The sequence below is a fragment of the Fringilla coelebs genome (genome assembly GCF_963513975.1).
Source record: "Fringilla coelebs genome assembly, chromosome: 38".
Lineage (NCBI taxonomy): Eukaryota > Metazoa > Chordata > Aves > Passeriformes > Fringillidae > Fringilla > Fringilla coelebs.
Genome location: NC_140064.1, coordinates 520203 through 532547, shown reverse-complemented (window position 1 = coordinate 532547; position 12345 = coordinate 520203). Strand labels below are relative to the sequence as shown.

The 12345-nt window shown below is 53.5% G+C and overlaps 1 protein-coding gene across 1 annotated transcript in view; it reads right to left on the bottom strand.

Moving 5' to 3' along the window:
* Positions 1 to 12345, bottom strand: part of DLG4 (discs large MAGUK scaffold protein 4) — a gene marked incomplete at its 3' end in the record, with an annotated part of 42472 nt that overhangs the window by 9740 nt on the left and 20387 nt on the right. The window contains 3 exon segments of the mRNA XM_084224477.1: positions 2989 to 3165; positions 8145 to 8259; positions 11719 to 11821. Coding sequence (XP_084080603.1) covers positions 2989 to 3165; positions 8145 to 8259; positions 11719 to 11821 — 395 coding nt within the window.

The following is a 12345-nucleotide window of genomic DNA, read 5'->3' as shown; positions in this document are numbered from 1 at the left end:
GCCCTCCCAGTGCTCCTAAACTCCCTTCCAGTCCCTCCCAGTCCCTCCCAGTCCCTCCCAGTGCCATTACACCCCATTATAACTCCCTGGTGCTGGCTCCCAGTGCCCCCAGACTCGCTCCCAGTATAAACCAGTACAAACCAGTGACTCCCAGTACAAACCAGTGACTCCCAGTGCTCCTAAACTCCCTTCCAGTCCTTCCCAGTACCCTCCCAGTACCCTCCCAGTCCCTCCCAGTCCCTCCCAGTGCCATTAAACCCCATTATAACTCCCTGGCGCCGGCTCCCAGTGCCCCCAGACTCGCTCCCAGTATAAACCAGTACAAACCAGTGACTCCCAGTGCTTCCCAGTATAAACCAGTGACTCCCAGTGCTCCTAAATTCCCTTCCCAGTACCTTCCCAGTCCCTCCCAGTGCCTCCCAGTGCCATTAAACCCCATTATAACTCCCTGATGTTGGCTCCCAGTGCCCCAAAGCTCGCTCCCAGTATAAACCAGTACAAACCAGTGACTCCCAGTAACTCCCAGTATAAACCAGTGATTCCCAGTGCTCCTAAATTCCCTTCCAGTCCTTCCCAGTACCTTCCCAGTGACTCCCAGTCCCTCCCAGTCCCTCCCAGTCCCTCCCAGTGCCATTAAACCCCACTATAACTCCCTGGCGCCGGCTCCCAGTGCCCCTAGACTGGCTCCCAGTATAAACCAGTACAAACCAGTGACTCCCAGTGCTTCCCAGTATAAACCAGTGACTCCCAGTGCTCCTAAACTCCCTTCCAGTCCCTCCCAGTGCCTCCCAGTGCCATTAAACCCCACTATAACTCCCTGACGTTGGCTCCCAGTGCCCCCAGACTGGCTCCCAGTATAAACCAGTACAAACCAGTGACTCCCAGTAACTCCCAGTATAAACCAGTGATTCCCAGTGCTCCTAAATTCCCTTCCAGTCCTTCCCAGTACCTTCCCAGTGACTCCCAGTGCCCTCCCAGTCCCTCCCAGTCCCTCCCAGTGCCATTAAACCCCATTATAACTCCCTGGCGCCGGCTCCCAGTGCCCCCAGACTGGCTCCCAGTATAAACCAGTACAAACCAGTGACTCCCAGTGCTTCCCAGTAAAAACCAGTAGAACCCAGTGACTCCAGGTCTATTCCAGTGAGTCCCAGTCACCTCCCAGTCCCTCCCAGTGCCATTAAACCCCATTATAAGTCCCTGGCGCCGGCTCCCAGTGCCCCCAGACTCGTTCCCAGTATAAACCAGTACAAACCAGTGACTCCCAGTACAAACCAGTGACTCCCAGTGCTCCTAAACTTCCTTCCAGTCTTTCCCAGTACCCTCCCAGTCCCTCCCAGTGCCATTAAACCCCACTATAACTCCCTGGCGCCGGCTCCCAGTGCCCCAGACTCGCTCCCAGTATAAACCAGTACAAACCAGTGACTCCCAGTGCTTCCCAGTATAAACCAGTATAACCCAGTGACTCCAGGGCTATTCCAGTGAGTCCCAGTCACCTCCCAGTGCTCCTAAACCTCCTCCCAGTCCCTCCCAGTGCCATTAAACCCCATTATAACTCCCTGGCGCCGGCTCCCAGTGCCCCCAGACTGGCTCCCAGTATAAACCAGTACAAACCAGTGACTCCCAGTACAAACCAGTGACTCCCAGTACAAACCAGTGACTTCCAGTGCTCCTAAACTCCCTTTCAGTCCCTCCCAGTGCCTCCCAGTCCCTCCCAGTGCCACTACACCCCATTATAACTCCCTGGTGCTGGCTCCCAGTGCCCCCAGACTGGCTCCCAGTATGAACCAGTACAAACCAGTGACTCCCAGTACAAACCAGTGACTCCCAGTACAAACCAGTGACTCCCAGTACAAACCAGTGACTCCCAGTGCTCCTAAACTCCCTTCCAATCCTTCCCAGTACCCTCCCAGTACCCTCCCAGTCCCTCCCAGTCCCTCCCAGTGCCATTAAACCCCATTATAACTCCCTGGCGCCGGCTCCCAGTGCCCCCAGACTCGCTCCCAGTATAAACCAGTACAAACCAGTGACTCCCAGTACAAACCAGTGACTCCCAGTACAAACCAGTGACTTCCAGTGCTCCTAAACTTCCTTCCAGTCTTTCCCAGTACCCTCCCAGTCCCTCCCAGTGCCATTAAACCCCACTATAACTCCCTGGCGCCGGCTCCCAGTGCCCCTAAGCTCGCTCCCAGTATAAACCAGTACAAACCAGTGACTCCCAGTGCTTCCCAGTATAAACCAGTATAACCCAGTGACTCCAGGGCTATTCCAGTGAGTCCCAGTCACCTCCCAGTGCTCCTAAACCTCCTCCCAGTCCCTCCCAGTGCCATTAAACCCCATTATAACTGCCTGGCGCCGGCTCCCAGTGCCCCCAGACTGGCTCCCAGTATAAACCAGTACAAACCAGTGACTCCCAGTACAAACCAGTGACTCCCAGTGCTCCTAAACTCCCTTCCAGTACCTTCCCAGTACCTTCCCAGTGACTCCTAGTGCCCTCCCAGTCCCTCCCAGTCCCTCCCAGTGCCATTAAACCCCATTATAACTCCCTGGCGCCGGCTCCCAGTGCCCCCAGACTGGCTCCCAGTATAAACCAGTACGAACCAGTGACTCCCAGTGACTCCAGGGCTATTCCAGTGTGTCCCAGTGCTCCTAAACTCCCTCCCAGTGCCTCCCAGTCCCTCCCAGTGCCATTACACCCCATTATAACTCCCTGGCGCCGGCTCCCAGTGCCCCCAGACTGGCTCCCAGTATAAACCAGTACAAACCAGTGACTCCCAGTAACTCCCAGTATAAACCAGTATAACCCAGTGACTCCAGGGCTATTCCAGTGAGTCCCAGTCACCTCCCAGTGCCCTCCCAGTCCCTCCCAGTACCTTCCCAGTGACTCCCAGTGCCATTACACCCCACTTAACCCCATTGTAACCGCTCCAAATCCACTCCCAGTGACTCCCAGTATAAACCAGTACAAACCAGTGGCCGCCAGTGCCTCACCGGCGCTTGCTGGGCACGAAGCCGATGTCGGGGGGCTGCTGGGGGGGCAGCACCAGCCGGGCCTGCCACCACTCCTCGTCGGAGGCGTCGAGCACGTGCAGAACGTCCCCGAAGCGGAAGCTCAGGGCCTGGCTCAGGAACCCCACGTCCTTGGCCTTGTCGTAGTCAAACAGGGCCCTGAGGTGGCATTGTCACCTTGGTCACCTTTGTCACCTCCCCTGGGGTCATCCCAGTTCATCCCAGTATGAACCAGTACAGCCCAGTTCATCCCAGTGCTCCTGGTGTCCTTTATTGTCTCCATTCTCCCCCACGTCCTTGGCCTTGTCGTAGTCAAACAGGGCCCTGGGGTGGCATTGTCATCTTTGTCACCTTTGTCACCTCCCCTGGGGTCATCCCAGTTCATCCCAGTATGAACCAGTACAGCCCAGTACAGCCCAGTTCAGCCCAGTGCTCTCAATGTCCCCATTCTCCTCCCACGTCCTTGGCCTTGTCGTAGTCAAAGAGGGCCCTGAGGTGCCATTGTCACCTTGGTCACCTTGGTCACCTTTGTCACCTCCCCTGGGTCACCCCCAGTGCCCCCCAGTTCATCCCAGTATGAACCAGTTCATCCCAGTTCATCCCAGTTCATCCCAGTGCTCTCAATGTCCCCATTTCCCCCCCACGTCCTTGGCCTTGTCACAGCCAATCAGGGCCCTGGGGTGGCATTGTCACCTTGGTCACCTTTGTCACCTCCCCTGGGTCACCCTCAGTGTCCCCTAGTTCATTCCAGTATGAACCAGTTCATCCCAGTTCATCCCAGTTCATCCCAGTTCAGCCCAGTGCTCTCAATGTCCCCATTTCCCCCCCACGTCCTTGGCCTTGTCGTAGTCAAACAGGGCCCTGGGGTGGCATTGTCACCTTGGTCACCTTTGTCACCTCCCCTGGGGTCACTCCAGTTCATCCCAGTTCATCCCAGTATAAACCAGTATAAACCAGTACAGCCCAGGGCTCCTGGTGTCCTTTATTGTCTCCATTCTCCTCCCACGTCCTTGGCCTTGTCACAGCCAATCAGGGCCCTGGGGTGGCATTGTCACCTTTGTCACTTTTGTCACCTCCCCTGGGTCACCCTCAGTGTCCCCCAGTTCATCCCAGTATAAACCAGTTCATCCCAGTTCATCCCAGTTCAGCCCAGTGCTCTCAATGTCCCCATTTCCCCCCCACATCCTTGGCCTTGTCGTAGTCAAACAGGGCCCTGAGGTGCCATTGTCACCTTGGTCACCTTGGTCACCTTTGTCACCTCCCCTGGGTCACCCCCAGTGTCCCCCAGTCCATCCCAGTTCATCCCAGTATGAACCAGTTCATCCCAGTTCATCCCAGTTCATCCCAGTTCATCCCAGTGCTCCTGGTGTCCTTTATTGTCTCCATTCCCCTCCCACGTCCTTGGCCTTGTCACAGCCAATCAGGGCCCTGCGGTGCCATTGTCACCTTGGTCACCTTTGTCACCTCCCCTGGGTCACCCCCAGTGTCCCCCAGTCCATCCCAGTATGAACCAGTACAGCCCAGTTCATCCCAGTATGAACCAGTTCATCCCAGTGCTCTCAATGTCCCCATTTCCCTCCCCACGTCCTTGGCCTTGTCGTAGTCAAACAGGGCCCTGGGGTGGCATTGTCACCTTGGTCACCTTTGTCACCTCCCCTGAGGTCATCCCAGTTCATCCCAGTATGAACCAGTACAGCCCAGTTCATCCCAGTTCATCCCAGTGCTCCTGGTGTCCTTTATTGTCCCCATTCCCTCCCACGTCCTTGGCCTTGTCGCAGTCAAACAGGGCCCTGCGGTGCCATTGTCACCTTGGTCACCTTTGTCACCTCCCCTGGGTCACCCCCAGTGTCCCCCAGTCCATCCCAGTATGAACCAGTACAGCCCAGTTCATCCCAGTATGAACCAGTTCATCCCAGTGCTCTCAATGTCCCCATTTCCCTCCCCACGTCCTTGGCCTTGTCGTAGTCAAACAGGGCCCTGGGGTGGCATTGTCACCTTGGTCACCTTTGTCACCTCCCCTGAGGTCATCCCAGTTCATCCCAGTATGAACCAGTACAGCCCAGTTCATCCCAGTTCATCCCAGTGCTCCTGGTGTCCTTTATTGTCCCCATTCCCTCCCACGTCCTTGGCCTTGTCGCAGTCAAACAGGGCCCTGCGGTGCCATTGTCACCTTGGTCACCTTTGTCACCTCCCCTGGGTCACCCCCAGTGTCCCCCAGTCCATCCCAGTATGAACCAGTACAGCCCAGTTCATCCCAGTATGAACCAGTTCATCCCAGTGCTCTCAATGTCCCCATTTCCCTCCCCACGTCCTTGGCCTTGTCGTAGTCAAACAGGGCCCTGGGGTGGCATTGTCACCTTGGTCACCTTTGTCACCTCCCCTGAGGTCATCCCAGTTCATCCCAGTATGAACCAGTACAGCCCAGTTCATCCCAGTTCATCCCAGTGCTCCTGGTGTCCTTTATTGTCCCCATTCCCTCCCCACGTCCTTGGCCTTGTCGTAGTCAAACAGGGCCCTGAGGTGGCATTGTCACCTTTGTCACCTTTGTCACCTCCCCTGGGTCACCCCCAGTGTCCCCCAGTCCATTCCAGTATGAACCAGTTCATCCCAGTTCATCCCAGTTCATCCCAGTTCAGCCCAGTGCTCTCAATGTCCCCATTTCCCCCCCACGTCCTTGGCCTTGTCGTAGTCAAACAGGGCCCTGGGGTGGCATTGTCACCTTTGTCACCTTTGTCACCTCCCCTCGGTCACCCTCAGTGTCCTCCAGTTCATCCCAGTATGAACCAGTTCATCCCAGTTCATCCCAGTTCATCCCAGTTCAGCCCAGTTCAGCCCAGTGCTCTCAATGTCCCCATTCCCTCCCCACGTCCGTAGTCAAAACAGAGCCCTGGGGTGGCATTGTCACCTTTGTCACCTTTGTCACCTTTGTCACCTTTGTCACCTCCCCTGGGTCACCCTCAGTGCCCCCCAGTCCATCCCAGTTCATCCCAGTATGAACCAGTACAGCCCAGTTCATCCCAGTCCATCCCAGTGCTCGCAATGTTCCCATTTCCCCCCCAGATCCTTGGCCCTGGGGTGGCACTGTCACCTTTGTCACCTTGGTCACCTTGGTCACCTTGGTCACCTTGGTCACCTTTGTCACCTCCCCTGGGTCACCCTCAGTGTCCCCCAGTTCAACCCAGTATAAACCAGTACGAGCCAGTTCAGCCCAGTGTCTCTCAATGTCTCAAAAATCCCAGAATTCTTCCCAAATTCCCAAACTCCCCCAAATGTCCCCAAATGTCCCCAAATGTCCCCAAGATCCCAAATCTGAAAAACGCCTAAAAAAATCACAAAAAAATCCCGAAAATTCACCAAAAAATCCCAAAAATTCACCAAAAAAATCCCCCAAAATCCCAAAAATCCCCCAAAACCCCAAAAACCCCAAATCCCCCAAATGTCCCCAAATGTCCCCATGTCCCCAAGATCCCAAATCTGAAAAATGCCTCCGAAAATCACCAAAAAATCCTAAAAAATCGCCAAAAAAAATCCCCAAAAAAACCCCAAAAAATCCCCAAAAAATCCCAAAACCCCCAAAAACCCCAAAATGCCCCAAATCCCCCAAATGTCCCCAAATGTCCCCAGGTGTCCCCAAGATCCCAAATCTGAAAAACGCCTCCAAAAATCGCCAAAAAAATCCTAAAAAATCGCCAAAAAAAAAAAAAAAAAATCCAAAAAATTCACCAAAAAATCCCAAAAAGACCAAAAAAACCCCAAAAAAAATCCAAAAACCCCAAAAATCCCGAATCCCCCAAATGTCCCCAAATGTCCCCAAATGTCCCCAAACATCCCCGATGTCCCCAAGATCCCAAATCTGAAAAACGCCTCCGAAAATCACCAAAAAATCCTAAAAAATCGCCAAAAAAATCCCCAAAAAATCCAAAAAATCACCAAAAAATGCCAAAAAACCCCCAAAAATTCCAAGAACCCCAAATCCCCCAAATGTCCCCAAATGTCCCCAGGTGTCCCCAGGTGTCCCCAGGTGTCCCCACCGGACGTAGAAGCCCCGTTTGGGGTCGCTGCGCAGGGAGGCGCTGCCGGAGCCGAGGGATCCCAAATATCCCAAAAAACCCCAAAAATCCCAAAAAACCCCAAAACCCCCAAAATGCCCCAAATGCCCCAAATCCCCTCCATGTCCCCAAGATCCCAAATTGTTCAAATCTGGAAAAAACCCCTCAAAAAATTGTGAGAAAAATCACAAAAAAATCCTAAAAAATCGTCAAAAAATCCCAAAAATTCACAAAAAACCCCCAAAAAATCCTAAAAAACCCCAAAAAATCCCAAAAACCTCAAAATGCCCCAAATCCTCTCGATCCTCCCGCTGTCCCCAAATGTCCCCAAGTGTCCCCAAGATCCCAAATCTGAAAAACGCCTAAAAAATCACAAAAAAATCCTGAAAATTCACCAAAAAAGTCTCAAAAAATCCCAAAAAATCGTAAAAAACTCCAAAAATCCCAAAAACCCCAAATCCCCCAAATGTCCCCAAGTGTCCCCAGGTGTCCCCAAATGTCCCCAGGTGTCCCCAGGTGTCCCCAGGTGTCCCCACCGGACGTAGAAGCCCCGTTTGGGGTCGCTGCGCAGGGAGGCGCTGCCGGAGCCGAGGGATCCCAAATATCCCAAAAAACCCCAAAAATCCCCAAAAAACCCAAAATGTCCCAAAACCCCAAAATGCCCCAAATCCCCCAAATCCCCTCGATGTCCCCAAGATCCCAAATTGTTCAAATCTGGAAAAAACCCCTCAAAAAATTGTGAGAAAAATCACAAAAAAATCCTAAAAAATCGTCAAAAAATCCCAAAAATTCACAAAAAACCCCCAAAAAATCCTAAAAAACCCCAAAAAATCCCAAAAACCTCAAAATGCCCCAAATCCTCTCGATCCTCCCGCTGTCCCCAAATGTCCCCAAGTGTCCCCAAGATCCCAAATCTGAAAAACGCCTAAAAAATCACAAAAAAATCCTGAAAATTCACCAAAAAAGTCTCAAAAAATCCCAAAAAATGGTAAAAAACCCCAAAAATCCCAAAAACCCCAAATCCCCCAAATGTCCCCAAGTGTCCCCAGGTGTCCCCAAATGTCCCCAGGTGTCCCCAGGTGTCCCCACCGGACGTAGAAGCCGCGTTTGGGGTCGCTGCGCAGGGAGGCGCTGCCGGAGCCGAGGCTGCTGCTCAGGAGCTGCTCCCGCAGGTCGTGGATCTTGGCCTCGAAGCGCCCGTACTCTGGAACAGGGGGGATTTGGGGTGAATTCCCGGGATTTTGGGAAAATCCCAAATTTTGGGATATTTGGGATCGAGGAGGGATTCAGGACATTCAGGGGGTTTGGGGTATTTGGGGATTTTTGGGGATTTTTAGGGGATTTTTGGAGGATCTTGGCCTCGAAGCGGCCGTACTCTGAAACAGGGAGAATTTGGGGTGAATTCCCGGGATTTTGGGAAAATCCCGAATTTTGGGATCGAGGAGGGATTCAGGACATTGAGAGGATTTGGGGGAGTTTGGGAATTTTGGGATTTTTGGGGATTTTGGGGATTTTTTGGGATTTTTCTGCGGATTTTTGGGGGATCTTGGCCTCAAAGCGGCCGTACTCTGGAACGGGATTTGGGGTGAATTCCAGGGATTTTGGGAAAATCCCAAATTTTGGGATCATTGGGATCATTGGGGCATCCAGGACATTGAGAGGATTTGGGGGAGTTTGGGAATTTTGGGATTTTTGGGGATTTTTTTGGGATATTTGGAGGATCTTGGCCTTGAAGCGGCCGTACTCTGAAACAGGATTTGGGGTGAATTCCTGGGATTTTGGGAAAATCCCAAATTTTGGGATCATTGGGGGATCCAGGACATTGAGAGGATTTGGGGGAGTTTGGGAATTTTGGGATTTTGGGGGATTTGGGGGGATTTTTTTGGGATTTTTTGGGATTTTCCTTTGGATTTTTGGGGGATCTTCGCCTCAAAGCGCCCGTACTCTGAAACCAGGGGGAGATTTGGGGTGAATTCCTGGGATTTTGGGAAAATCCCGAATTTTGGGATCGAGGAGGGATTCAGGGGGTTTGGGAAAGTTTAGGAATTTTGGGATTTTGGGGATTTTTGGGATTTTTGGGGATTTTTGGGGATTTTTAGGGGATTTTTGGAGGATCTTGGCCTCGAAGCGGCCGTACTCTGAAATGGGGGGGATTTTGGGGTGAATTCCCGGGATTTTGGGAAAATCCCAAATTTTGGACATTTGGGATCAAGGAGGGGCTTCGGATCTTTGGGGGATTTGGGGATATATGGGATTTTTTGGGGATTTTTTTGGGGAATTTTGGGGGATCTTGGCCTCGAAGCGCCCGTACTCTGAAACGGGGGGATTTTGGGGTGAATTCCCGGGATTTTGGGAAAATCCCGAATTTTGGGAATTTTGGGATCATTGGGGCATCCAGGACATTGAGAGGATTTGGGGGAGTTTGAGAATTTTGGGATTTTTGGGATTTTGGGGATTTTTGGGGATTTTTGGGGATTTTTTTGGGATATTTGGAGGATCTTGGCCTCGAAGCGCCCGTACTCTGGAATGGGATTTGGGGTGAATTCCCGGGATTTTGGGAAAATCCCAAATTTTGGGATCGAGGAGGGATTCAGGACATTGAGAGGATTTGGGGGAGTTGGGGATATTTGGGATTTTTGGGGATTTTGGGGATTTTTTGGGGATTTTTGGGGGGATTTTTGGAGGATCTTGGCCTCGAAACGGCCGTACTCTGGAACGGGGGAGATTTGGGGTGAATTCCCGGGATTTTGGGAAAATCCCAAATTTTGGGAATTTTGGGATCATTGGGGGATTCAGGACATTGAGAGGATTTGGGGGAGTTTGAGAATTTTGGGATTTTTGGGGATTTTGGGGGATTTTTTGGGATTTTTTGGGGATATTTGGAGGATCTTGGCCTCGAAGCGGCCGTACTCTGAAATGGGGGGGATTTTGGGGTGAATTCCGTGGATTTTGGGAAAATCCCAAATTTTGGACATTTGGGATCAAGGAGGGGCTTCGGATCTTTGGGGGATTTGGGGATATATGGGATTTTTTGGGGATTTTTTTGGGGAATTTTGGGGGATCTTGGCCTCGAAGCGCCCGTACTCTGAAACCAGGGGAGGATTTTGGGGTGAATTCCCGGGATTTTGGGAAAATCCCAAATTTTGGGAATTTTGGGATCATTGGGGCATCCAGGACATTGAGAGGATTTGGGGGAGTTTGAGAATTTTGGGATTTTTGGGGATTTTTTGGGGGATTTTTGGAGGATCTTGGCCTCAAAGCAGCCGTACTCTGCAAAGGGATTTGGGGTGAATTCCCGGGATTTTGGGAAAATCCCAAATTTTGGGATCATTGGGGGATTCAGGACATTGAGGGGGTTTGGGGGACATTTGGGGACACTTGGGGACACCCTTGGGGACACCCTTGGGGACCCTTGGGGACATTTGGGGACACCCTTGGGGACACTGTGGGACACTTGGTGACCCTTGGTGACCCTTGGAGACACTTGGGGACATTTGGGGACATTTGGGGACATTTGGGGACACTGGTGTCACCTTCGGGCTGGTACTGGGCCACGATGGTCACTGGGGACACTCTGGGGACACCCTTGGGGACACCCCCAGGTACCTTGGGGACACTTGGGGACATTGGGGACACTTGGGGACACCCCCAGGGGTTTGGGGACCCTCCCAGGGGTTTGGGGACACTGTGGGACCCTTGGGGACCCTTGGGGACACTGTGGGACCCTTGGGGACACCCCTGGGGACACTCGGTGACTCTTGGGGACACCCTTGGTGACCCTTGGTGACCCTTGGTGACCCTTGGTGACCCTCGGGGACATTTGGGGACACTTGGGGACACTGGTGTCACCTTCGGGCCGGTACTGGGCCACGATGGTCACTGGGGACACCCCTGGGGACACTGTGGGACCCTTGGGGACACTTAGGGACCCTTGGTGACCCTTGGGGACACTTGGGGACATTGGGGACATTGGGGACACTGGTGTCACCTTCGGGCCGGTACTGGGCCATGATGGTCACTGGGGACACCCCTGGGGACAGCCCCAGGTACCTTGGGGACACTGTGGGACACTTGGGGACACTTGGGGACATTGGGGACTCTTGGGGACATTGGGGACATTGGGGACACTGGTGTCACCTTCGGGCCGGTACTGGGCCACGATGGTCACTGGGAACACTCTGGGGACACCCTTGGGGACACCCCCAGGTACCTTGGGGACACTTGGGGACATTGGGGACATTGGGGACACTGGTGTCACCTTCGGGCTGGTACAGGGCCACGATGGTCACTGGGGACACCCTTGGGGACATTTGGGGACCCTTGGGGACCCTTTGGGACACTTGGGGACATTGGGGACATTGGGGACAGGGCTGTCACCTTCGGGCCGGTACTGGGCCACGATGGTCACTGGGGACACCCTTGGGGACACTGTGGGACCCTTGGGGACACCCCTGGGGACACCCCCAGGGGTTTGGGGACACTGTGGGACCCTTGGGGACATTTGGGGACATTGGGGACAGGGCTGTCACCTTCGGGCCAGTACAGGGCCACGATGGTCACTGGGGACACCCCTGGGGACACCTTTGGGGACACCCCCAGGTACCTTGGGGACACTTGGGGACCCTTGGGGACATTTGGGGACATTTGGGGACACTGGTGTCACCTTCGGGCCGGTACTGGGCCACGATTGTCACCGACTGGCCGGCGTTCTTCAGGGCCAGCGCCGCCTGCTCGTGGGTGGCCCCGCGCAGATCGACCCCGTTCACCTGCGGGGACACGTGGGGACAGCTGGGGACACGGCCGGGTGGCACTTGGGGACAGGGACAGTACTGGGGACATGGGGGGAAAATGGGGGGAAATGGGAAAATTTGGGGAAAAATGGGAAAAAATAGGGGGAAAATGGGAATAAAAATGAAGAAAAATGGGGGAAAAATGACATTTGGGGAGGTTTAGGGACACTTGGGGACACCTGGGGACAGCTGGGGACACGGCCAGGTGGCACTTGGGGACAGGGACGATACTGGGGACATGGGGGAAAACGGGGAAAGGGGAAAAAATTTGGGGAAATTGGGGAAAAAATGAAGAAAAATGGGGGGAAAGGGACATTTGGGGAGGTTTAGGGACACTTGGGGACACCTGGGGACACGCAGGGACAGCTGGGGACACGCAGAGGTGGCACTTGGGGACAGGGACAGTGGGGGGAATGGGGGAAAAATGGGGAAAATGGGAAAATTTGGGGGAAAAAATGAAGAAAAATGGGGATAAAAGGACATTTGGGGAGGTTTAGGGA